The sequence below is a fragment of the Gopherus flavomarginatus genome, chromosome 3 (genome assembly GCF_025201925.1).
Source record: "Gopherus flavomarginatus isolate rGopFla2 chromosome 3, rGopFla2.mat.asm, whole genome shotgun sequence".
NCBI classification, from domain to species: Eukaryota; Metazoa; Chordata; order Testudines; family Testudinidae; genus Gopherus; species Gopherus flavomarginatus.
In genome coordinates this window covers 129019492-129045765 of record NC_066619.1, presented here as the reverse complement: position 1 = coordinate 129045765, position 26274 = coordinate 129019492, and the positions used below count along the sequence as shown (strand labels likewise).

At 48.5% G+C, this 26274-nt stretch overlaps 3 protein-coding genes across 14 annotated transcripts in view; 2 read left to right on the top strand and 1 right to left on the bottom strand.

The window, feature by feature from the left end:
* The window catches only part of SLC26A1 (solute carrier family 26 member 1), a 104624-nt gene extending 92919 nt beyond the window's left edge, over positions 1–11705 (top strand). For 4 of the 11 annotated variants that reach the window (XM_050943093.1, XM_050943092.1, XM_050943087.1 and 1 more), the window contains exons 2-3: positions 3867–4514; positions 6617–11705. In XM_050943093.1, coding sequence (XP_050799050.1) covers positions 3897–4514; positions 6617–8143 — 2145 coding nt within the window. In that variant the 5' untranslated portion in view covers positions 3867–3896 and the 3' untranslated portion in view covers positions 8144–11705. Of the gene's footprint in view, positions 1–50; positions 566–1403; positions 2503–2735; positions 2920–3065; positions 3387–3866; positions 4515–6616 lie in introns of those variants that run through there. The other 7 variants (XM_050943095.1, XM_050943094.1, XM_050943088.1 and 4 more) reach the window with 6 other exon arrangements.
* IDUA (alpha-L-iduronidase) overlaps positions 1–18994 on the bottom strand; it is a 64360-nt gene extending 45366 nt beyond the window's left edge. The window contains exons 1-2 of one of the 2 annotated variants that reach the window (XM_050943106.1): positions 18206–18994; positions 12533–12673 (exon numbers count right to left, since the gene is read on the bottom strand). In XM_050943106.1, coding sequence (XP_050799063.1) covers positions 12533–12673; positions 18206–18348 — 284 coding nt within the window. In that variant the 5' untranslated portion in view covers positions 18349–18994. Of the gene's footprint in view, positions 1–5581; positions 5652–12532; positions 12674–18205 lie in introns of those variants that run through there. The other variant, XM_050943107.1, reaches the window with a different exon arrangement.
* The window catches only part of LOC127046279 (protein regulator of cytokinesis 1-like), a 61257-nt gene continuing 53178 nt past the window's right edge, over positions 18196–26274 (top strand). The window contains exons 1-3 of the mRNA XM_050943116.1: positions 18196–18273; positions 21386–21665; positions 21802–21934. Of these exons, the coding sequence (XP_050799073.1) occupies positions 21643–21665; positions 21802–21934 (156 nt within the window). The 5' untranslated portion in view covers positions 18196–18273; positions 21386–21642. The remainder of the gene's footprint in view (positions 18274–21385; positions 21666–21801; positions 21935–26274) is intronic.

Genomic DNA, 26274 nt, shown 5'->3' with positions numbered 1-26274 from the left:
ATTCCTTTTCCTCCGTGTTTTAAAAACTGAACTTCGCTATTAGTCAACTACTTTGTTTGTTTCATTCTTTCCTTATTGGTAAACTTTGATCATATGATCTTAAATACGAAATTGTCTGGTATTATTTTGTTCTCATTCTTCCATTCAAATGTATCTTTGTACTGGTTTACTCCAAGGAATTTCTGACCAGGGACATTCTGCTTAGTGTAAACAGCTCAGAAGGTTGCAGCCCCGATTTAGGACTGGTAGTACTAGAAGCGAAAATAAACATTGGCTTTGCTAAATTATGTCTTCTTGCACAGCTGAAATAAAGATTACTCAGAAGCATCTACAGTAGAGGTGGGCAAACTATGGCCCACGGGCCACATCCAGACCCGTGGGACAGTCCTGCCTGGCCCTTGAGCTCCCAGGCAGGGAGAGTAGCCCCCCCACCTCTGCAGCCTCAGCTCACTGCGCCACCAGTGCTCTGGGCACCAGGGCTGCGAGCTCCTGCCAGGCAGCGCGGCGGCGCGGTTGGCTCCAGCCAGGCAGCGTGGCTGCCAGTCCTGGTGCTCTGAGCGGCATGGTAAGGGGGCGGGGAGCGGTGGATAAGGGGGCAGGGAATCCTGGGGGGCAGTCAGAGGATAGGGCACAGGGGGCAGTTGGATAGGGCGGAGCTGTCAGGGGACAGGGAGCGGGGGGGTTGGATAGGCATGGGAGTCCCAGGGGGCCTGTCAGGGAGCAGGGGTGTGAACAGGGGTCGGGGCAGTCAGGGGACAGGGAGAGGTTGGATAGGAGGTGGGGTCCCGGGGGGGCAGTTAGGGACAGGGGGTCCTGGGAGGGGGCGGTCAGGGGACAAGGAGCAGGGGGGGTTGGATGGGTCGGGGGTTCTGAGGGGGGCAGTCAGGGAGCGGTAAGTGGGAGGGGGCAGATAGGGGGCAGGGACCAGGCTGTTTCGGCAGGCACAGCCTTCCCTACCCGGCCCTCCATATAGTTTTGCAACCCCGATGAGACCCTCGGGCCAAAAAGTTTGCCCACTCTTGATCTACAGAGTCATATTAGTAGAAGTTAACGATTATTCAATACAACCAATTTACACTCTCTCTAAGCTGCAACAGTGCCAGACATCATGCCTTCAAATACGTTAGCTTCCATCTTTAACAAGTGTTATGAGGATTTTTTTCCCAATTGTGCCTTGCTGACCGAACTGAGTTGACAACTGAATAACATACCCTGTCTGGCCCATCAAGACATGGCCCTGAAGAGGTAAGGCACATATTAGAACTAGGGCTGTCAATTAATCGCAGTTAATGCAAGTGATTAATGCAAAACAAATTAACTAGATTAAAAATAGTTGTGATTAATTGCAGTTTTAGTTGCACTGTTAAAAATAATAGAATACCAATTTAAATTTATTATAAATATTTTTGGATGTTTTTCTACATTTTCAAAAATATTGATTTCAGTTACAACACAGAGTACAAAATACTTGCACTGTAAAAAAGATAAACAAAATGGTCCTACTTCTTGTTCAGTCAATGGCTAAGAAAAACAAGTTTGTTTACATTTGCAGGAGATAATACTACCGGCTTCTTATTTACAATGTCGCCTGAACGTGAGAACAGGCATTCACATGGCACTGTTGTAGCCAGTGTTGCAAGGTATTTATGTGCCAGACAGGCTAAACATTTGTATGCCCCTTCGTGCTTTGAGCTGTAGGCTCTGAAGTTTTAGTGCAGTTATGTTAAAAAAATAATTCTACATTTTTAAGTTGCACTTCCAGGATAAAGAGATTGCACTACAGTACTTGCATGTGGTTGTGATGGGGACATCTGCCCCACACTGGTCCATAAGGGGTTTATAGAGCCTTAGAGAGGCTGCACAGGAGGCAGCCAATTAGAGAGGGGCTGCAAGCTGCAGCCAATCAGTGCCAGGCTTGCCCATATAAGATGGGCTGCGGAATAGAGCAGTTTCAGTCACCCCCTGGAGCTTGAGGAGGGAGGACAGGCTGCCTTACAGGCTGAAGGCAGCAAGCACCCTGGACAGAGCAGTGCTGCAGGCAGAGACCCGGGGAGCTAAAGTCAGCTCCTGGCGGGCTGCAGGGATCTGTAGGCTGAGGCTCTGAGGCACAAGCAAAGAGGGTGCTGGGGCTGCGGGGAAGTGGCCCAGGGAGATCTACAGAGGAGTTGGAGGGGGCTCTGCAAGCAGCGGCCATCTACAGGGTCCCTGAGCGGGGACCCAGAGTAGTGGATGGGCCCGGGTTCCCCTCCTCCCACCCCCACTGAGGAAGTGGATGGACCGTCGGACTGCAACATTCCCCCGGAAGGGGGGAGCACACAGTGCGGCACGGCCGGAGGGCTGTGTCATTGAAGAGGATGCCGCGATTCTGGGAGTGACATGGCTCCCAGAGCAGAAGTGATGGTGGTGAGGCACCACCAGAAGAAGGTATACTGGTGAGCAGAGCTAATTCCCATGACAGCCAGCAGGAGGCACCAGAGTGGTGGGTCCCACCCCGTCACAGAGGTGAATTGAAAAATGCTATTTCTTTTGTTTAGCTTTTTTACAGTGCAAATATTTGTAATAAAAATAATATACAGAAATCAATATATTTGAAAATGTAGAAAAACATCCAAAAATATTTATAATAAATGTCAATTGGTTTTCTATGATTGTTTAACAGTGAAATTAAAACTGATTAATAATGACTGGGTTTTTTTAATCTTGTGATTAATTGCGATTTTTTTTTTGATCATTAGAACATTAGCAAGCCCTAAAGTGCTGCAGAGATTTTAGCCTGCGTCTTGTGATGCCAGTGAAGAGCTAGACTCAGAAAATCATTTGCAGTGCGCAGCAACACTACTGAACCTGCCGACTTATGAACAACCTATTCTTGAGGCCAATAGATCGTACACGGAACGAGCACCAGCTGCATATGCAGATGTATATTGCTTTTCATATGAGTCTCTCAGAATTCCTTACTACCCCTTGCAAATGTATGCATTAGAGGACAGGATTTGCCATTCTCTGCAAACATAGCTTGGCTCAGACTGGAATGGAACTTGGCATACACTGCTTGGTATTTTACACCCTCCTTATTCTTTTTTTGACTGTCCATCTGTCTTGATATCTGCCCTTCGCAGCATAGCCAAGGCTGGGGAGATTACAGGTTCTAAACTTTAAAAGTTTAAGACTTCAGAACTCACACCCTGGCACTGCATGCTTGTGAACACACGGACTTGCTCTAACGCTGAAAATGCTTTGTTAACTGAACCCTCTTGCTGTAGACAGAGAACATCTGGAAGTTAGGGATCACCAAAAGGCATGTTGTTTCCAAAACAAGGGTCAAATGCTTTCTTAGGAACAGAATGTCCCTCCCACTGCATTGGGAGCAGTCAGCATATCAAGCTGTAAGTTTCTATTGAATTATAACATTCAAGTAAGTGGCTTTTCTGCAGGGAGGCACGTACTGTGCTGCATTATTCAGACAAGCAGACTGAATTGTTTATCATCAAAAAGGGTTATTAATTCAGTTCTGTTTCTGCTTAATGGACCAAAGCTGATTCACGTGAATTTATTGTTAAATATTTGCCAGATAACTTTAAGCTGTTAGTTCTTTACAAGCTTTGTTTTTCAGTTTTCTTAATTAGTCTTGTGTGGTTGATCACTCAATAAGTTGTATGGTAATGTTTATAGTAGCTGATTGAATTAGACTTTATTAAAAGCATAATGAATAGTAAGCAATGAACTTCCATAGTCAATATTTAGAGTTAGAAATATTTGTGCTGAAATACTCAACGTTTGGGCCTCTTGGACTGTAATGCACAAATCCTGCCATCATCAACAACATGCTGAGGTGGAACCTAACCAGCACTTTCTTTACCTCTTAGGAACTGATGTATTAAGTGGACGCACAGAAAATGGAAAGCCAAACAGAAACTATCAAGATGGATATTGGCCCTTCTCTGTCATTTCCAATGGAAAGAAAGGTTCACATCCAGATAAGCAGGAGACAGCTCATCAAAACCAAACTGAGGAAGAGCTGTTTCTGCACCACTAAGAGACTGAAGAATGTAGTCATGGACTTCTTCCCTGTGTTTCGATGGCTTCCCAAGTACCACTGCAGAGAATACATATGGGGGGACGTTATGTCTGGGGTGGTGATTGGGATCATTTTGGTACCCCAAGCCATAGCGTATTCTCTGCTAGCCGGTCTGAAGCCTATTTATAGCCTTTACACGTCATTCTTTGCCAACATAATTTATTTCCTGATGGGCACCTCTCGCCATGTGTCTGTTGGCATTTTCAGCCTGTTAAGTTTAATGGTAGGGCAAGTTGTGGACAGAGAGCTACTCTTGGCAGGGTTTGACCTGAACGATGAGGATGACGCCAACAGCAACAGCTACAAATGGAACGGCAACAATTCTAATGTAACCGCCTTCAACCTTACCCTAGGGGGGTTGAGCACTGAGTGTGGGAAAGACTGTTATGCTATCGGCATCGCTACAGCCTTGACTTTTCTGGCTGGAGTTTATCAGGTAAGTTGCTGTCTCGCCTACGGTGAGGTTATGAAGCTCTTAGAGTGCCTTTGCAGGCTTTTGACTTCCACTGTAAGAAATTTTAACACGTCAGCTCAGTCAGATGGTCACTGAAATTTATCTTCCACCGAGAATCCTGGCAGCACGTTATAAGGTTTATTTTAAAAGTGTTTGACCAATAGGGTTTATTAGCTCATTACTTGGAACACAATCATCAGGACTCAACATAGGTAAAATTCCTATTGGCCGCAATGGAAGGGCTACTTGCACTGGGTGCAATTCTCCATTGCATTGTGGGCCCTTTATGCTGCTCTGTGGTCACAAAGAGGCCTGGTCATGGGGGAATTTCCAGGTACCACAGACACAGTGTGACGGCTCTAACAACTTCACTTCACTGTCCCTCATGTGGCACATGACACAATCCCAGTCTTCCCCTGCATCAAGGTAAGGAGAGCTGCTCCCCCTCCCTTTCCCAGCCCCCTGCTCAGCACCCCACAACCCCCTTGCTATTGCTGCCCCAACTTTGCCCGCTCCCAGCAGCCCTAGCTGGCTAGGAGTTGGAGAGTGAGCCTCATCCTGCAGCAGTGGCTTCTGTCCCATGGCGCTGGACCCAGTCAGCTCCCTGCTCCAGACAGTGCGTCCTGGTGCATTGGGTTGCAGTGCCACTCAGGTTTGGCCCGACTACCTCTTCATCATGAGTGGGACTGCAGCCCCATGCACCAGGTCACAATGCCACTTAGTTTAGGGACCCTCTCAAATGGAGGATACAGGGCAAACTTCTGCCCCATGGGCATGCACGGGGTGGGGAGTGATGGGGGGGTGGGCAGTAGCAGGCAACTCATCTAGACCAGTCCAGCAACTTACTGGTTTGGGAAACACTGGGTTAGGGCACTAGCCTAGAACTTGGAGACCTGGATTAAAATCCCTCCTCTGCCACAGACTCCAGGTGTGTGGCCTTGGTCAAGTCACTTAGGTCTAGTCTACACTGGGGGCGGGATTGATCTAAGTTACTCAACTTCTGCTATGTGAATAATGTAGCTGAAGTCAATGTACTTAGATAGATTTACAGTGTGTCTTCACTGCGGTGAGTTGACTGCTGCCACTCCCCTGTCGACTCCACCTGCGCCTCTTGCAGCGCTGGAGTACAGGAGCCGATGGGAGAGCACTTGGGGTCGATTTATTGCATCTAGACTAGATACGATAAATCGATCCCTGCTGGATCGATCGCTGCCCACCGATCCGGCCGGTAGTGAAGACATACCCTTAGTCTCTCTGTGTCTCAGTCCTCCATCTTCAAAATGAGGTTAACACCATTACCTCGGTGGCCTGCTGAATATAAATGCACTGAAGGATGCGAGGTTCTCGGCTGCTATGCTGATGGGATATGGATAGAAAGTTATGTCAGGTGCTCAGTGCAGGTCACATTCAAGGGCCTTGATTTGCCAAGGGAAGATGCTCAGCACTTTCTGCACATCAGGTTTCTTTACTGCATCTCAAAATGGCCACCCAAGCCCTGAGGCACCCAAAGTCACTACTATCTGCTGAATATGTAAGGCACGGTGCCCAGGTTGTAAAGCAATCCCACTTCAGTCTGCAACAGGCCTGAACTAAAGAAATGAGCTTGTTCATTAAAAAATGAAAAAGGAGCCATATTTTCCCTTACTATTGAAGCAGTAATCTCCATTGTCCTCATTGGCAGTTCTGCTGACAAAGGGACGGCAAGGAGGGCCCCAAGCTGTTCTACTCCCTTTAGCGGAGCTGAAAGGAACATTCAGCTCTGAGTACAATAAAAGCGCTCTGGACTAAATTCTCCATTGACTTACACCAGCATCAACGCAGTCAGGGGGCAGATCACTTCAGTGTGGAGTTAATCTGAATTGATGCTGGGGTACCAGTTCCAGTTAGTCCACTTCAGAAACCTGCTCATTTATCTCTAGAGCTCATGGTGTAGCAAGACAAATCCATCAATTGTAAAAACAGGCCTGAAATAACAAGTTAACAGCTCTTTTCAGAATTACAACTTTCAGGGATCTGTCTGCAACTGATGCTTTCTCCGTTTTTTGCAGCACCCTTTAGTTCTTACCCTCTTGCTTTTCTTTCAGGTTCTGATGGGAGTCTTTCGTCTAGGCTTTGTCTCTATGTATCTTTCAGAGTCTGTGCTGGATGGATTTGCAACTGGTGCTTCTTTAACCATTTTAACAGCCCAAGTGAAGTACCTTATTGGAATAAAAATCCCACGCAGCCAAGGCCTTGGGATCTTCCTAACGACCTGGATTAATATTTTTCAAAACATTTCTCAGGCTAACGTATGCGATGTAATCACGAGTGTGGTTTGCATTGCTGTGCTAGTCGCTGCGAAAGAACTGGGAGATCGGTACAAGCAGAAGCTGAAAATCCCACTGCCCACAGAGCTGGTGGTTATTGTTGTGGCTACGCTGGTTTCACACTATGGGAAGCTGAACGAAGTTTATGCATCCAGTGTTTCGGGGGCAATTCCAACTGGATTTATTCCCCCTCAGCTGCCAAATTTTAACATGATGCAGCGTGTGGCTCTAGATGCTGTTCCTCTTGCCATAGTTGGCTTTGCATTTACAATCTCCCTCTCAGAAATGTTCGCCAAGAAATATGCCTACACTGTCAGAGCGAATCAGGAAATGTTTGCCATAGGATTCTGTAACATTATCCCATCCTTTTTCCATTGTTTTGCAACCAGCGCAGCTCTTGCAAAAACGCTTGTGAAATCTTCTACGGGCTGCCAGACGCAGGTCTCTAGTGTTATCAGTGCAGCGGTAGTGCTGCTGGTGCTGCTCTTCCTCGCTCCGCTGTTTTATTCTTTGCAAAAATGTGTTTTGGCTTGCATCATAATAGTCAGTCTTCGAGGAGCCCTTCGGAAGTTTAGAGACGTGCCCCAGCGATATCACATGAACAAGGTGGACACTCTGGTCTGGTGCATTACTGTGTTCTCATCTGCCCTGATCAGCACAGAAATGGGGCTTTTGATTGGGGTCCTCTTTTCCATGCTGTGCATCGTTGTTCGTACGCAGCGACCCCGTACTGCCCTGCTTGGTCAGATCCAGAGCACTGCCTTCTATGAAGACGACTGGGAATATGACAGTCTCTGTCCTGTTCCAAATGCCAAAATATTTCGTTTTGAGGCACCACTTTACTATGCAAATAAAGACTTTTTTCTGAAGTCTCTCTACAGAATGACTGGGTTAGATCCTACTCTGGAAGCGGCTAAAAGGAAAAAGAATGAGAAGAAGGAAAAAGAGCATTTGAAAGAGGGAAATAGAGGCACGATTGTTAAGGGATCGGATCAGGCAGATACAGCCTTACACCTGGTCCCTAAACAAGTAGATTTCCAGACCATCATCATAGACTGTTCCTCAATCACTTTTCTGGACACAGCTGGTATAATCACATTAAAGGAAATAGTGAAAGATTACAACGAGCTAAAAATCACTGTTCTTCTGGCTTGCTGCAACCCCTCAGTGATCGACTCTCTGAAAAGAGGGGACTACTTTGGGAAGGATTGCAAAAAGATGCATGAATTGCTGTTCTATAGCATTCACGGTGCTGTGCAGTTTGCCAGAGATAGAAAGTTTTTGGCAGATGGGTCTGCTGTTTAATTTTAAAGGCCCATGTATTTCCCTCTGCTGTGCTGCACAAAGGGGAACAAGGTGCAGTCACTTAGGTAGGCAGACACCTCACTTGCTGCACAGGAGCCATCTGCCTCCAGGACATTCTCCCATGAGAAGGTGTGCAGTGCTGGACTGCCGTATCACATCTGCAGATGGGGCAAACAGGAATGTGGTCAAGGACCAGATGGAAAGAGTCAGGAATGCACCCAGTTACCACCTGAGCTGCCACTTCAAAATGCAGATGTTGGACTGTAAAAGAGCTTGTGAGTTACTTCTCCATTGTACTGTAGTAACTTACGTGCATGAAACTTACGCACCACCGGTCTGGTGTATCTGCAAGTCTGGCTAGTGCCTGAGCAGAAAAGGCTAGCTCTCCCCCTTGAATGTGCTGGTTTATGGGTACAGGAGAGCAGTCTCCGAGAAACCACTTGTGGTCTGGTTCCTTGGCCACACCACAGTGCTATCTTTTAAACTCTGGCCTGTAAGGTCTTTTCCCTTATCATATCACTACTACAGGCATGCTCTTGTTTCAACGGGCTTTTAGACAACCCCGCTGTTTGCTACACACTTGTTAGGAGCATCAGCTGGGATGATGTAGCACCTCCTTCCCACGTGCCCAAGAGCCATAACAAATATGTTCCCCTCAGTTTCATCATTCCTTAGCAAAACCTCCCTCAAAGCTACCATGGAATCATCCATATTAAAAAGAGCCTATTAAAGGCATATTTCTGCTCTTAAAGATGCAGGAAGAAGTGTGACCATTAAACTCAGATTTGCTGTAGCTAGTGAAATTAATTAAAGCGATTTAAGAAAAGGGAAGTGCGGTCATTAGAAATCTTATCGCTACCCTAGTTTAACTGTGAGGCAAATCTGGAATTTCTATCTCAAGCTTAAACCCTAGAATTCAGGCCAAGCACATCATCTTTGTAATGTAACTGTCAGACTGGGTGCAGGGCAGTGGGAAGACGTGGGAGTGAAAGAGACAGAGGAGGGAAAAAGATGCAAGAAGGGAAGCCTGAGATATAGATGGGGATGGGAGAAACGGGCTGGTTCTGAACTGGGTCTGAATCTGGAGTCACCGAAGTTTTATGCTGGTGTATCTGGGATCAGAATGTGGCCTAATAGCTGAAGCAGAACTTTTTAAAGTCATTCATTTCATGATGTTGTCAGAGTACCCCCATGATTTGTATACATTTCAGGCCACAACTTTAATTTGTAACTCTGGTTTCTAACGACAGCTAAAAGATGTCTAGGCTGTTATGCAGAGTCGGGCTATGTTATTTTTATATTAATTTCTATGACTAATTATTCCTCGTAATATCAAATGGCAATTTAAAATACAGCACACTGCAACTCAGATGCGTGCGTATACATCACACCTATTTGTGCAGTATCTGTACAAAAATATACGTAAAATAGGGCTAGAGCAGAAGTCTGTTTACCATACGGCGCTGGATTGCAGCCAGAAGTTCTGACGCTTGGCTTTGGCAGCATGGCTTCTCCAGTGCTCAAGCTGGAGAGCTAGGCCAAGGCACAGTTTCGGCTCATTCAGCAGCTGCTTCTCCCTCCTTTCTCATGTCCCATCCCAAACGCCAGGTGCTGGGCAGTATAAGGAAACTCAGTTTCTAGTCCTGGAGGCTTTTTTCCTTTCTCGTTTTGGCCATTTTGTGTGACCCTCCACCCCCATTTCAATGGCAGAACCTTCCCCCTTCCCAGTAGCTCTCACTGTCTTTCCTCTCCCATCCTTTTCCCTGGGATTAGCCGCTCCTTCCATCCATGAATGAAATGTGGGGAAAATGCAGGTTTGAGGAATGCTTACAGGGCTACATTTAATCTAATTCCACTGAAGCCAACAGAGACGCACTTAAACGTACTCAGTGCGATACCTGTGCTCTGTAGTCCCTAAAGAGACTACTGGTCTCATTGTACTTTTCAAGAGAGCCCTTTGCCATGATACACAACATTTTGTTTAAGAGCACTACACAACAGTACCAAGCAATTTATTTCCACTCTCTAGATCAATAAGTGCAAGGATATTCTAAGCAAAGGTCTCCAGATTTTCCAATGTCCCCTCCCTATTTAGGAACACCACAACAAATAAAGGAAGGGCAACTTATTTCCAAAGAGCAATATTCTGGTGACTGACTCTATCTGAAGTGAGGGCAACACTGAGATGGGGTGTATAGATCCCATGCTGAGGAGGGAGGGGCCAGAGAGGCTCTGGGGACAGGACGAGCCATGCCCCTCTGGCCTTGTCAATCATGTATAAAAGGGAGAAAATGGAAGTCAACTGAGGGAGGAGGAGCAAGACTGCCCCAAGCAGAACACTACTGGAGCCACTTGGGGAACGCCCATCCAGGAGATCTCTACCCCAACCCTATGGGGAATGCAGTGAACTCCCAGGGAGAAGGCCTGCAAGAGGTAGGACCCCTGGCAAGAAGTAAGGAATTGGGGTCTGTGCAGGAGCTACCCAGTGCAAGCAACTGGGTGTGGTCAGGTTCTCTCATCCTCTGGAAGAAAAACCTGTGGGGACTCCTTTACAAACACATTTTTAATGAGGATTAGTAGTTAGGTACTGAAATTCCCCTGCTCGCCTCATTTATTCAAAAACATATGTGATGTCTCGGTGCTATTATCACAACACATGATGTCAACAGTAACAAACTAATTCTGGAAAAGCTGGCCTGACTGATGTCCCTGTTAAGAGATCAGAACTGACCAACCATTTTTAGTATTAGTGTTTTTCTGCAGTAAAGTCAATTTAACATGCAACGACATCATCCATTAAAGAGGTGGTGTACCATGACCATAGCTTGCCATCTTCTCACTGTTACCTTGTGTTCTCCTGAAATGTTTGTTGTAGCCACTTAGTATGTATGCTTTGCTGGTCAGGGACCATCTTTGTCATATGTTTATACAGGGCCTAGCACAAAGTGACTGGGGCCAATGTACTTCGCTGTATGATACAGAGGGTTACAACTGGGAGTTAACAGCAATCCCTGGGGAAGAAAAGAGCAAGCTGTTTAACAAGCTAGTCTTATTCACTCTGTTGTTTGAGCCCCAGAGCTAGAACCTTGAGAAGAACTATAGCTTAGCTCTCCCCTAATATTATGAGACTAATCTGGTTTCCGAAAGAAGACGAGCAATTGGGGAACAAAATTAAGACTTATCCTTACCTGAAAAAAAGAAGTTAGAGTTCTAACCCATGCCCCCCACACCTCCCAAAAGAGGGAGAAGGGAAGAGAAGCTGATCTGTCAATCTTTTTTTAACAAAGCATGCTGGGAAGGGGTGCAGTCTGGTGGCACTTTACAAGGTAGGCTCTTTGGGTTGTTCAGTATTTATCAGAGCAGCATCCCAGTAGAAGAAGGAGAGCTGCATGAAGATGCAGGATGGGGGGAGAACAGGTTGGTTTTTTCTCTCTGATAGAAGTTATTTTAACAACCAGAAAAGACTTCAGGAACCATTTGCGTTTTGAATGTTAGTTCTGGGGATTGGCTTATATGTAAGTTACTGTGTTTGGGGCAATAAATGACTTTCTATGATTAAAAACTGCTTTATTTCTGTTCGCTTACTGTCAGGGGTCAGGGCAGGGTGTACTGACTCGCTGTGCGGCTGGTGAAGGGCTTTTAATTCCTCTGTGGTTTTATACTATTCTCAATGACTTGGGGTTTGGTAAATACTAGAATAAGATTCTTAATATGAGACTCTCTCTTTTCTTGTGTAGCTGGCATACAATTTTTGTCAAGCATGGTGTCTTTGCCATGCACTATATATTTAACAAACTACAGGTACTGATAAGTAGCAAGGGAGGGGCTCCCAGCCTCGAGGAGGGAAGAAAACTACATTACTTCAGCCTGGAAGCAAAAAAGCTGCCCGTACAAACAGTGTGGGGAAAGACAGGGAATGGTTACAGCTGCGGGCTGGAAGCAAGGGATGTTTTCAAACAGCCCCTGATTAGTGATGTCTCACAACTGATAGTTTTTCCCACCAAGAGAAACTGTTTGACTCGACATCACCGCTTAGTCACGCGTGGGATTTAAAGGCACAGTCTAGCCATAAGGGTTCACAGCTGATTACAGTAATTCCCCTAGGTCTGCTTCTCATGCACTCCCAGGACTCTCACATCACAGACGCATTTTCAATACTTCTAGGGAAGAGCAACCCTACCAAGTGTACATAGGAGCACACAACTTACCTAAAATACACAGGCTGAGGTATTTAAAGAGCTGAAGCACTGTCAGAGGTATTAACAGATCTTTTTGGACAATGTGCATGAGTCAAAAAGCAAATCTGAGCTCCTAAAGCAGGAAATATGATTTTTTTTCCCTCTAACACATTCCAGAGTTAATTGTTGAGTGTCAGAAATGTTCACTCACCCAACGGTAATGAGTTCCAGTAACCAGTGAATTCGAACTTGTTCAATGCCACCATGTGGTACCGAAGACACATAGGCAAGGTTCAGCTCTTGGTCTTTACTGAGGTCAAATAAATCCGCTCTGCTGTGAGGTAGAGGAGGACTGGAGGTGGTAAAAACAATAGGTCACAGAACAGATCAGTGCCAGAGCCAGGAATAAAACCAGGCCTCTTGAGTCCCAAGCCAGGGTCCTGTCCATGGGGATGCAGTGCTTTTACTGGAGTAGTAAGCGCCACTCAGCAAAGTGGAATAAGAAAACTGAAACGTGACTTGGGGTTTATATCTTTGTGTTAGTTTAAAAGTTAGCATCACAGTACAGGACCCGTGAATCATTCCCTGAGTAGCAGGGCAGGAAGATTTTGTCTCAGGTTATTCAAATTCAGCAAACAGGCATAAGGAAAACTGGCAATGAGATAATTCCCTGGGAGTAATTAACACTGTTCTAAGCATAGTGTCAGCCTGCCTGACTCCCACCTCTGCTGAAGCCAACCAAAAGTCATGCAGGGCAGGGGTCCCCAACGCAGTGCCCGCAGGCGCCATGGCGCCCACTGGGGCATCTAAGTGTGCCCACGTACTGGCCAGCAGACGAGCATCTGCCGAAATTCCGCCGACAAGCTGCATCATCCAGAGGCGTTGCTGCCGAAATGCCACCGATTTTCGGCGGTATTTCAGTGGCAACGCCTCTGGATGACGGGGCATTTCAGTGGCGACACCTATTGACATTGCTGCTAGTTGGCAAAATTTCAGTGGATGCTCGTCCGCCGCCACGGTCCTCCGTCTGGCGCCCACCACACAAAAAAGGTTGGAGACCACTGATGTAGGAGCTTGGTCAGTCCATTGACTTCAACCGAGTTGGATCAGGCCTTAAGAAAAGGGTGGGATAGCTCAGTGGTTTGAGCATTGGCCGGCTAAACCCAGGGTTGTAAGTTCAACCCTTGAGAGGGCTATTTGGGGCAAATATCTGTCTGGGGATTGGTCCTGCTTTGAGCAGGGGGTTAAGTCTAGATGACCTCCTGAGGTCCCTTCTGACCCTGATATTCTATGAAAACACAGGCTACTGTGGACATTCTGCCATGCATGTCTCTCAGTGCATGCACTCCACTGTGCCTTGCCCCTGGGCACATGTCACAGGGGTGTTTGCCATGGGACTAAGCAGGCTGAGAAACCCTGAGTCATATTTACCTCTTCATTGATGCACAGCAACATACTGATGTTAACACTGACTCTCTGGTGCACACTTATTCCATTGAAAACAATGGGGGCAGGCTCCGTGTGCCCTTTGCTCCACTTTTGAACCCACACAGAATAGCTCCCATGGGGAGGGAAAGTGTTTTGTCGAACAGTTGGAATATGCTCTGAGTCTGTTGGGTTAGGTGCTAAATGTTGGGGCTTCAGCAACAGCAGGGGACTGGACACAGTAACCCAGGAGAGCGTTTCCAGACCTATGTTCCTAACTACAGATCTCCTGCGAATGCCCGTTCTCTTCGAACAGGCTAAATCACTGCGAGACTTGGGCAAAATATATCCCGATACACTCTGTACTTTTTATATACATATGAAACTTAACAGAACGGTATATTTTGCTGGTTTATTTTGTTATGGGAGCAGAGCTTAATTATACTCATAAGGAACCTGTTGCAATGCCTGCTAACTCATTGTGGGTAGTTGTCGCCTTCTAGCGGCTGCACCCAGATACAGGTTTGAATCTGCTACTGCTTCCAAGCCAATGGACCTAGTGCTTCAGCTCAGTGGTTCTCAACCAGGGGTCTGTGGCCCCCTGGCGGTCCGCAAATCCTTTCAGCGGGGCCACGGAGCACCACCGCTTAAACTCCGAGCTCCGGTGCTTCCTCCCCACCCCACTGAGGGGCTGAAGCCGGGAGCAGCACAGGGCTGAAACCCCAAGCTCCCCTCTTCCCCCTGCTGAAGCTGGGAGCTGTGTGGGGCAGAATCCCTGAGCTCCTCTCCTCCCCTCCACACCCAAAGTCAGAGTGGCAGGGAGCTGAAACCCCAAGCTCCCCCCCCCCCCCAGCTCCACGCTGAAGCCGGGAATGGCAGGGCTGAAGCCCCGACGCAGGCAGAAGCCCTGATCCCATGGGCAGAGTTGAGAGGGCACGAGGGTGTTGCCTCACAAACTGCAGTGCCTTACCCAGAGTGGGGCAGTCCTAGGGGACAGCTCCAGCCCCCCTACACAAACACCACCTCCTCTCTCTGAGCCTCGCCACCCCCCCCTCAGGTCCCACCCTCTGGCCAGGTCCTAGCAGGAAGCCAGAGCCAGGCAGTGCGAGGCAGCTGCTCCTCTGGCTAGTGGTGCCATGGAGTGGGTAGCCCTGGCATTCCCCATCTGCTGCTGGTGCCTGGGCTTCCATCTGCTCCTCAGCTCCCAGCCCCCTTTGACTGCTCACGCAGCTGGTCAGAGGTGCCCAGACGGGGACCCAGCTCCAGGGCTGGCCAAGCCCTCGGGGAGCAGCCATTGGCACACATCCCCAGACAGGTGGGTGGCCTGCAAGATAAGTCAGGAGGTGGAGGTGGTGCTCCCTCCCTGGACCCTGCTAGGCGGAGCTGGTCTGAGCCCAGCCGACCCTTGCCATCCCCCCCAAAATAGAAGTTAAATTATTCCTATGCCCAAGGGTCCTACCCCTGGCCTGGAGCCCCGAGTCACCCCTCCCGCTGCTGGGCCTTGGAGTTTTTGTAGCATGTTGAGGGAGGCCTCAGAAAGAGGGTTGAGAACTCCTGCTTTAGCTCAAGCATCGCTTCACATTACTAAACCCCTTTATTTAGCCACACCTCTAGAAGGAGGCAAAGACCTATGCTGGATTTAACATGGGTTATACTATCTCAGCAGCAGCCCCCTTGTGTCCCCTGTGGCTTGTTGTCCTGGTATCTGTCCTTTCCCTTTACTTTTACATTCTAGTTTAAATATATCAGGTCTGTAGAACCTCAGAAGTTGGTGTTTCTAAGGTTTCATCCATGTTCTCTAGTAGGTTCCAAATCTGGTCTCTGCCAGATCATCTGATATTCTGACATGGAAAAAGGAAACTACATGCAACAACTAGAGCCTGCTTCTGATTCAGATTTCCAGGTCAGTCCTTTTGGTCGACCGGGGTTCCTGTCTGACTGGATGTGACTGTGGCCTGATGTAATAGAACTGTTGTTTGTTCCTTTTCTGCTTTTCTTTTAATCTGTTTTTCTTTCCTTTTGGAGAAACTGTAAATGGAGCTTTGTAAATTGTTACCAAGATGTTTTCAGCTAATCTTAATAATAACCTCATCAAGCATTAAAGCTGGCTTTAACTTTCCTTTCCTGTACACTTTCCTTTCCCATGAAATAAATGGTTTTTTTATAGCATGGTGTGGTTCAGAAGTTAAACCTTAAACTGTGGTAAAAATATCTTGGGGTTTAGCACTAACTATTTGGTGTCTTTGACGATGTCTTAACAATCTATAACATGGACTGTCCACGCCAGAAACATGACAGTCACAATCAACACTGTCCTTGGTCTCAGCAAAGAGAAGCCACGTATTGAAGAGGCCCAAAATCTGAACTAGTCTCTCACACTTGGAAGTAGTCACTCCTAGGTTGGGCTTGAGGCACATTGGCAAATTAGGTACCTTTGTACTTTTTGCTATCTGTGCATGTGTAGTGCATGGTCATTTGATAAATCACATTTCCAGTGGTGCTAATCTGCTACTCTTCCTGAGCACTAAAAACCCCTTTAAAGATGACTTGCAAAATTAAAAAATAGCCTGTTTTGCTATTTTCTGATGGATAAAGAACAGTTAAGTTTATTTATTTGATAGGTGGGCATGGTGCTTCTAATGTTCTGGAATTTCTAAAGGCACAAGTGTTGACTCCAGCTTTCCCTCATTTTGTTGTCTTGGAGATTTTAAATGCGAGATCTTAGCTATTAATTTAAAGAGAGAGAGAGAAGTGTGTAAAATCATACAGACTTTCTTACAAGTGTACCCTTGGTGTGAGTTGAACACTGTATGTAAATTAAGAGGAGTTATTTGAACAGTCTAAGTAAAAACCACCTTCCATTTCTATCAGGTTTCACTTACAAGGTTTTTTCAGTCTCCTAACACTGGCAGTGCCTAGAGATTCAGGAGATGTCATATCTTTTATTGGACCAACTTCTGTTGGTGAGAGAGAAGACCTTTTGAGCTTACACAGAGCTCTTCTTCAGGGCTGGGAAAGGCACTCAGAGTGTCACAGCTAAACACCTTGTAAATAGTCTGCCAGGATGAGGCATCAGAACCCTGCTCCATTTCCATGCGGGTCCTGGAACCCAGCATAATGTAATAAGGTCTCATGGTCACAAATACCTTGTATTTATCTGTGACACTGAGTGCCTTTCACACACCAGAGGAAGAGCTCCGTGTAGCTAGTCTCTCTTACCAACAGAAGTTGGTCCAATAAAAGATACCTCCCAATAAAAGACTGTCCAGCTTAACCTATCACAGACTTCCAGCTGCAGAGTAAGCAAGGCACTGCTCTGATACCAGTAATGTGGCAATGGTGTGGACTGGGAACTCTGGCTCCCTAGGATGCTCGACTGGAAAAGAAATCACACATTTCTTGGGCAATGGGCACATGTGATAGATACTTGTGTAAGATGCCACAGATTAGGTTAATTGTCTACTTCGGGGTCTGCCTAGGAGGCAGAGCAGTACAATCCTACCCATGGAGGGGGGAGTAAATATGTGAGCCTGTTACAATATGCTGGCTTCCTGGACCCACATCGAGATGGAGCAAATGCTGATGCCTCAGACTGGCTGTCAGACTATTTATCCAATGCAAGAAGACAGATGTAGAGTCTCTAAGGCAAAAACAAGGTGAGGGGATGACAGGTGCACTGTCAGCTCAGCAGAAAGGTGGACTACAGTTTGTTTGGGGCTTTGCACACAAGGCGAAGGGGAGGATAATTCAGTGGTTTGAGCACTGGCCTGCTAAACCCAGGGTTGTGAGCTCAATCCTTGAGGGGGGCACTTAGGGATCTGGGGCAAAAAACCAGTACTTGATCCTACGAGTGAAGGCAGGAGGCTGGACTTCATGACCTTCCAGCTCTATGAGATAGGTATATCTCCATATAGTATATTAATTAAAACACCAAAGTGATGGATGAGTTCTGACCGTTAACCCAGCATGTACTGTCCTGGGAGAAGGCCCTGCATGTTCACAGGCCCCTGAATGGGGTGGGGAAATAGCTTTCAGCTGAATCTTCTCCCCTGCCCTAAGACCCATTTTGCTGTTTGAGCCTTAGCTATAGGAATATAGAACTGGGCCATGTTCTGCTCTCTGCTACAGCTCTGCAACCCCCTGCACTGGAAGAAACTAGCAATCAGTAGCTAAGTGCGGGGCGGGGGGGGGGGACGACCGCAGGATATGATGCTTTGACCTCTGCCAAAGAGACCCTGAAAATCTATCTGACTTGGGTACCTGTCTTCTCAAACTTACGAGACCGGTTTAGCTTATTTGCGGGGCCTGTTTAGGCCATAAAGAAACCCCCCTCCTGCCCAACCCCCGGGGGGTACCAGTGCACTAGCTAAAGGGAGAGCAGCCTGGCTTTCCGACACACCGCAGGCCCTTCAGTGGGAGCTTTCTTTCGAGCTGGAAGCAGGAAGCAAAGGGCGCTTACCAGAAGCCAGTGCTTTTCCAGAAGTGCCTCAGGGGCCTTTCAAACTGCGAAACATCCACGTGCAGCACGTAGGATCCCCAGCCCGCACGGAGCAGCATGTGCAGGATTATTACTCCGGCCTCCCAGCTCCCAGCCGGAGCCATGGGGCCCAGGGAAACGGCCCGGGATTACACTAACGCCGGCCCAGGGTCGGAGCGCTCACCGGGAAGCAGGCACCCCACCAGGCTTCATCCCACAGCGCCCCCCGCCCCAGCCAGGCAGCTCAGCTCCCGCTCCGCCGGTGCCCGGGCACCGGGGCTCTGTAAGCTCCGACTGCCCGCAGCTCCGCCGCTCTCTTGGTCCAGGGGTGGGAGAGATTCTCCCTTCAGCCACTCCTGCGAAAGCAAAAGCGAAGTCCTTGCCACACGCCCCTCTTCGTGTCACACACATGGTTTCCCCTGCGTGCTTCCTGCTTTCCAAATCTGCCAAGCGGTAAGGCAGATCTGCAACCGCAGGAAAGAAACAGCGACTGGAGAGACCTGCAGAAAACCGGGGCAGCCAGCAGTGCTTGGCACCAGATCCTGGGGGGATTAGTATGGTATATGTTAGAGGAATTCGGGTTTCATAGCAAAGCAGAAATAAAGACGTTTTCTGCTCCCACATAATCTGCGGTGGCTGTGTGCTGTAACCACACCTTTTCCTTTTAATACTTTGAAACAATTTTATATAGTGTCTTTCTTTTCCGTGTATCTGTCTTTCCGTATCTTCCCCCCTCCCATCTTTAAATGTGGGGGGTTTCTTCCTTTTGTTGCATTTTGGAGGGAGGGGGTGCATTTTTGTTTTCCAGGTTTTGCTTTCTCTTTGAATCTGTCTGTTACGGCTTAGTTTACTTTTCATTTTAACTTTGCTTCTTTTCATTTAGTTCCTCAGTGTCATCTATTTCCTTGACTTGGTTTCAGTATTTATCATCTCTGCTGATTTTGTCTTTGTTTTCCCCCTCCCCTTGCTTCATCCTTCCTGTCCTATTACAGTAGGGGTGTCTGGAAAATAAACTCACCTAAGGAGAGAGACTAACACTTACAAAACAAGGAGTCCTTATGGCACCTTATAGACACTCCCCGCTACAAACACCCCAATCTACCCCACACAGACATTCTCCCCTGTATGGTCTCTGTGCGTCCCCAGCGACACTGTATACCCTTACGTACACCCACTATGCCCCCCCCCAAACCCTATAACCCCCATAGGCCCACCAGAGACTCTATACACACTCATTATGCTCCCAGACACCCTATCACCTGTACATGCCCCCCAGACCCTATATTCCTACAAACACCTACTGTATTCCCCAGAGACCCCACATCCCATATACATCCACTATACTCCCCAGAGTCCCCATATCTCCTACATACACCCAGGATACATACACCCACTGTACTCCAGAGTCCCCATATCCCCTACATACACCCAGTATACATACACCTACTGTACTCCCCAGAGACCCCATATCCCCTACATACACCCAGTATACATACACCCACTGTACTCCACAGAGACCCCATATCCCCTACATACGCCTACTGTACTCCCCAAAGACCCCAGATCCCATGCATACACTATACTCTCCAGAGACCCCATATCCCATACATACACCTACTGTACTCCCCAAAGACCCCAGATCCCCTACGTACACCCACTGTACTCCACAGAGACCCCATATCGCCTACATACACCCACTGTACTCCAGAGACCCCATATTGCCTACATACACCCACTGTACTCCAGAGACCCCATATTGCCTACATACACCCAATGTACTCAGGGCTGGTGCAACCATTTAGGCGGACTAGGTGGTTGCCTAGGGCACCGAGATTTGAGGGTGCCAAAAAGTGTCCCCCCCAAATTTTTTTAAATGGTTGAGCAGCCGCTGCTGCTGGGACAGAGAGGGAGTCTGAGCTGCTGGCGGTAGCCGGCAGCCCAGGGCGTCCCCCGGGTCAGGGCGCCTCCGCGGAAACCCGCAGTCCAGGGCGTCCCCCGGGTCAGGGCGCCGCCGCGGCAGCCGGCAGCCCAGGGCGTCCCCCGGGTCAGGGCGCCGCCGCGGCAGCCGGCAGCCCAGGGCGTCCCCCGGGTCAGGGCGCCGCCGCGGCAGCCGGCAGCCCAGGGCGTCCCCCGGGTCAGGGCGCCGCCGCGGCAGCCCGCAGCCCAGGGCGTCCCCCGGGTCAGGGCGCCGCCGCGGCAGCCCGCAGCCCAGGGCGTCCCCCGGGTCAGGGCGCCGCCGCGGCAGCCCGCAGCCCAGGGCGTCCCCCGGGTCAGGGCGCCGCCGCGGCAGCCGGCAGTCCAGGGTGTCCCCTGGGTCAGGGCGCCGCCGCGGCAGCCCGCAGCCCAGGGGCAGGGGGTCCCCTGGCCCAGGGAAACCCCGGGCTGCCGGCTGCCGCGGAGGCACATTGACCCTGGGTCAGGGCGCCGCTGCGGCAGCCAGCAGTCCAGGGTGTCCGGAGGGGGCGGCAGGCAGCTCCCGTGGAGCTGCCGCAGTCGTGCCGGTGGACCTCCCGCAGACACGACTGCGGCAGCTCCACCGGAGCCGCGGGACCAGCGCGCGGGGCGGCGAAATTGCCGTCCACCTAGTGCACTCAAAACCCTAGCACCAGTCCTGACTGTACTCCACAGAGACCCCATATCGCCTACATACACCCACTGTACTCCACAGAGACCCCATATCCCCTACATACACCCACTGTACTCCACAGAGACCCCATATCCCCTACATACACCCACTGTACTCCAGAGACCCCATATCGCCTACATACACCCACTGTACTCCACAGAGACCCCAAATCCCATATACATCCACTATATTCTCCAGACACCCCATATCCCCTACATACACCCACTGTACTCCACAGAGACCCCATATCCCCTACGTACACCCAGTATACATACACCCACTGTACTCCACAGAGACCTCATATACTCTATAGACCCCACTATACGCCCGAGACCCTACACAACCCCGCAGTGCCTCGGAGATTTCCTGCCCCACATTCCTCCCCCGGCTCCCTAGTCACATGACCTTCTACCCACGCCGCCACCTCCCCGTGGTTCTTTTCGAGAAGGAAAACAAGGGATCTCGATTCCCATTGGTCCCTGCCCCTAGCGCCCCGCCTTCCTTCCTGACGTAAAGTCTGCTCTCTGGTGTGGTAGATGGAGGGCGTGGCCGAAATAGAACGCCGTCTTCCATCCGGGCACCACTCAGTACGTCACACGCTGCCGCCCGGAGGGTGGGGGTGAGGATTTCCGTTAGCGACGAGCTGGGCGTGGCTGGGTGTTTGGCCAATCCAGGCGCGTTTCTGTGTTGTGCGGCCGGTTTGAATCCCGGGCGCTGCCGTTAGGTTCGTTAGCCGGCCGAGAGCTGCTTCAGGCGTGCGCCGAGAGGCCAAGCCCCCGCCTGGGCCGCGAGGATGCCGAGCACCCCGCGCAAGAGGTGAGTGCGGGGACCCCCGCGAAGGGGATGGGCGGGGCCGGCTGTGCCGGGTGACCCCGCGTCTCCCTCCGCACCCCGGCAGCCCTTCTCCAGCCGCGCCCTGCGCTCCCCGGCCTGACCAGGTGTTTCTCCTCAGCGAGGTCCTGGCCTCCTCCCTGGTGAGCAGCGTCAACCACGCCCTGGGGAAGCTGCTGGACATCTGGCACCAGATCGGCATCAAGGAGGAGATGCAGCTGGAGCGCATGCAGGCGGTCAAGCTGCACATCGAGGTGAGGGGGTTGTGGTCTGGAAGGTGGGGGGGGTCTCCTCACCCCCCCCCACCCCCGCCCATTTTCCCTGCCCTCTGCTCGTCGTCTTCTCTGTGGGCTCAGCTCAGCCTCACCGCTGTTGCCTCCTCCCGCAGTTCCTGGGGTTCGTCACTGCTTGTGGGGGCTGCAGCTGGGTCCCCCTTCCCCCCCAGACGGGGTGTTGCAGAGGAACAGCCCCAGTGCTCACAATGGGGCGGGGTAGGAGGGGCTGAGTTGCTGGGCTCTGTCTCTTGCTTCCTGTCAGAATGACAGCCCCATCCTGAGGGGCTCTGCCTCCTTCCTGCACCAGCCCTACTCCACTTCTCTTCCCCAGGAGGCGGGCGAGTGGGGAAAGCAACCGTACAGAGGGGGGGTTCTCCCAGCTGGCACTAAAATCAGTGACCTACCTCCCTTCTCAAAAATATTATTTCCTGCGTTGCAACCTGGCCCACTGTAAGCACTGGTGCCCACCTGCTGCTGGATGCAGTTTTGGGTGAACTGCTCATCCTGATATGTCCAGCACACAAGCTAGAGAATGCCGGAGCTGCAGCTTTGTATGTAGCCTCAACTCTCAACCCCCTGTGCAGAGGCAGCAGTGGAAGGGTAAGTCCCTAGCATCCCACCTGGGAGGTCTGGGTTTAACTCCCTGTTCTGTCACAGACTTCTTATGTGACCTGTACGTTTTCCACTAAGGGTTTTTTGTGTCATCAGCATGGATATAACAGTACTTCCTTACCTCCTAGTGGTGCTGTGAGAAGAAATACATTAAAGGTTATACATTCTACAGTAATGAAGGCCATATAAATACCATTTTCACATCTTTGAGTGCTTCACTTTGCCACTGGGATATTTCCAGTGTGGTTTTTAGATCAACTTTTTTGAAAATAAAGTTTTGCATTCTAGAATTTCTGTTCTGCTAGATAGAAGCAAAGTGCTGTGTCCTACACACCTTGCAAGGCCATTTCTTACCATATTAGACTCTTCTCTCTCCTCACCCCTCTCCAAACCCTCACTAGCACTGCAGCTCTTGCCTTAGAAAATAAACAATGAGACAGGACTGTCACATTAGAAATACTTTCTCTCAAATTCTCACAGCATAGAAAGATTTGACAGAACAAGGAACAGTGGTCTCACATTGCAGTGTGGGAGGTCTAGGTTGGTTATTAAGAAAAACTATTTCACTAGGAGGGCGGTGAAGCACTGGAATGAGTTACTGGGGAGGTGGTGGAATCTTCATCCTTAGAGGTTTTTAAGGCCTGATTTGACAAAGCCCTGGCTGGGTGACTTAGTTGGGGTTGGTCCTGCTTTGAGCAGGGGGATGAAATAGGTGACCTCCTGAGGTCTCTTTCAACCCTAACTTTCTGTGATTTGTCACATGCATGTCCTGTTTGGCCACCTTAGCTGTGCATGCACAGAGTAATTTTAAATGGGTTGCAACTTGGTTAAATAAAACAGATCTTCATCAGCACACTCAAAATCACTCTAAGCAAAATTTCAACTCTACTTGGCCATTTCAACACTTAAGTTGGTCAATTTTTTTTCTCGTGTATTGTGCCTGGAAAAGTTTGTTCAGACTATGCCTGAAAAACTTCAGATTGAAAGATAAAGGCTTTGGATGACTGAGCAACTGTGAACGGGGTTAGAACAGTAATTTCCAGGTATGTTTAAAACTATTCTTTATTTTGTTGGAATAATTATTGGTACAGGATACCACCATGACACCAGTTTGCTCATAAATTCCTTTATTAAATCCAAAGACCAAATTATATTTATCCAATTGCTCTAAACATGCCTAAAAAGTCTACATAACAAGCAATTACTACATCTAACCAGTATCAGATGTTCATAAGCATTTAATTAAGACACAAATGGACTAAATCCAGGAGTGCTTAGACCTGTTAGTTTACTGCAGGGGTTGGCAACCTTTCAGCAATGGTGTGCTGAGTCTTCATGTATACACTCTAATTTAAGGCTTCGCGTGCCGGTAATACATTTTAATGTTTTTTAGAAGGTCTCTCTATAAGTCTACAATATATAACAAAACTACTGTTTTATATGTAAAGTAAACAGGTTCTCAAAATGTTTCAGAAGCTTTATTTAAAATTAAATTAAAAAGGAGATCTTATTAGTTTAGTGTGATCCTTCCTGAGTTTTCCAATGTCTGGTGGCACGTATTTAGATACTTTAAGCTGCACACAGGCTTCTTAGTCATAAGTTGATAACCAGCTGGCAGGAGGTCAGTGACTGGAACCCCAGATCGGCAGCTGAGGTGAGTGGAGCTGGTGACCGGTAGGGCTGAGCAGGGCCAGAAGCCTGGACCCTGTCTGGCAGGGGGCCTGCACTGGAAGCAAGGTGAGTGGGGCTGTGGCAGGGACCCCAGCTAGTATGGGGCCAGCAGCCGGCACCTCAGAATGGCAGTGGGCTGAGCGGGTCATCCTACCCAGCTCTGGGGTTTCAGGGGTGAGCTAAGCATCTCTGCCAGCCCCCCCTCTGGGGTTTCAGCCACCAGCTCCTGCCAGCTGGGGTCTCAGCCCACTGCCAGCCTGGGGTTCCTTCCCCCAGGCCAGCAGCGGGTGCTGAGTGGGACTGGTGGCGGGACCCTGGCTGGCAAGGGGCCAGCAGCGGGAACCTCAGAGCAGCAGCGGGCTGAGCCCTGTGTGCTGTTGGTTGCAGACCCCTGGTTTACTCTAACTTGGTCAGGCAGATATTAGTAATGAACCCCCAAGAGTTCACCTTTTTATACCCTTTAACAAACAAGTGATAGCTGAAGTCAGGAATTGGCAGAAAAACAGTTTCAGGTTGGGAACGCTTATGATTGGCATAGACAAGTTATGACTGAGGCCTTTTCTTCAAGATAACTAACATTGGTGTGTCAGGGATCACTGTAAATTTATTGTATCACAACTTTTCTTTGTCTCTAGTTATCAGAGCTGATTCTAATAAACTTTTCTCTTAAGAGCTACACTGAGTTCAGCATTTTTTTTTACAACTTTTCTTGCCAGTTACATTTTTTTCCTTACAGACTTCCCATGATGGCTTTTGTTTTACTTAAACTACAAAGCATACATTTTCCTTCATTCCTACACTAACTTCCATGTACAAGAGTCATGCGCTAAAACTGAATTGTGCTAAGCTCCTAAGTTTCTGCCTCCTCACATTAGGATAGAGATTTGAGCTGACACCAAGCTTACTACAAAACAGACTGATGTTCTATGGTTATCCTTGCTTTCCAGAATGAAGCCGTAGAAGCTGTTGGTTGGAAAGGGAATGTAAGCTTGATATACCTCATATGGAAGGCCATTCTAAATGTATGAAGTAGTGCAACAGGTGCCAAATCAAAAATGGGTTAGAGGCCTTAAGAGCTAGGGGAGTTGGACTGTGGAGTCCTACAGTCCAAGGAAGTGGGCCCGACAGATCTGCACCCAGAAGTACCATAGAGGCTAGAGATAGAAACAGCAGCTGGACACAACCTTTGGATCCCACCAGATTGTCCCCATGGGGATTCAGCCAGGTCTGTACCATGGAATTCACTAAATCTATGTAAATATACTAGCTCTGCAGTGATGGAAGGAGCAGTACATTAATTGGTGGTCAATACATTGAATCTAAATACACATAGGGAGCTGTTTTGCTGATTGAGTAGTGATCATTTTTACTGTTTTTCTGATCATGATGACACTTAGGTCAAGAAAAGATTTGTCCAGGCTAACTAGTTTGAGCTAGTTAAACTACACAGATGTACAGTTTTCTTTACTCAGTTTCTTAATTTAGGTAAAATCTTGGTTCAAGATTTGGTTCATACGGGCTTATTACTGGAAGACTGGTCATGTCCGGAGCTTAGAGGCATTGGCCTTTAAAATTACAGCACAAGTGAAAGATTTAGGCCTGTGCAAGATCTAGAGATGCGCTTAGGAAAGATGATTAAATCTTACAGACCCCAGGCTTGCAAACAAGTTTAAATAAGTAACAAGATAGGTGCAGGGTCAGATGTTGTAGTATCTTCTATTTTGAGTCAACCATGGACCAAGTAGACCAGGATCATGCCATTTGAGAACTGAGGCTCGTAAATTGGATGTAGATATCTTGTTAGGGAATTGTAGCATGTACAATAACTGAAGCTGTCTTGTGCCAAAGCTACCCTGAAGCACAATAGCAGGCAGTTTTGACTTGTAAGATTACATGAATACTAAAGGACCCATAGATTGAAACAGTTTGTTTCCATATGGGAGCCACTTGTAAACCAAGTGAATGTTCACTATACTTGACAAACCATTCAGTTGTTGTCCTGTTAAAGCAAACAAACCAGATATTGCTGGCTAGAC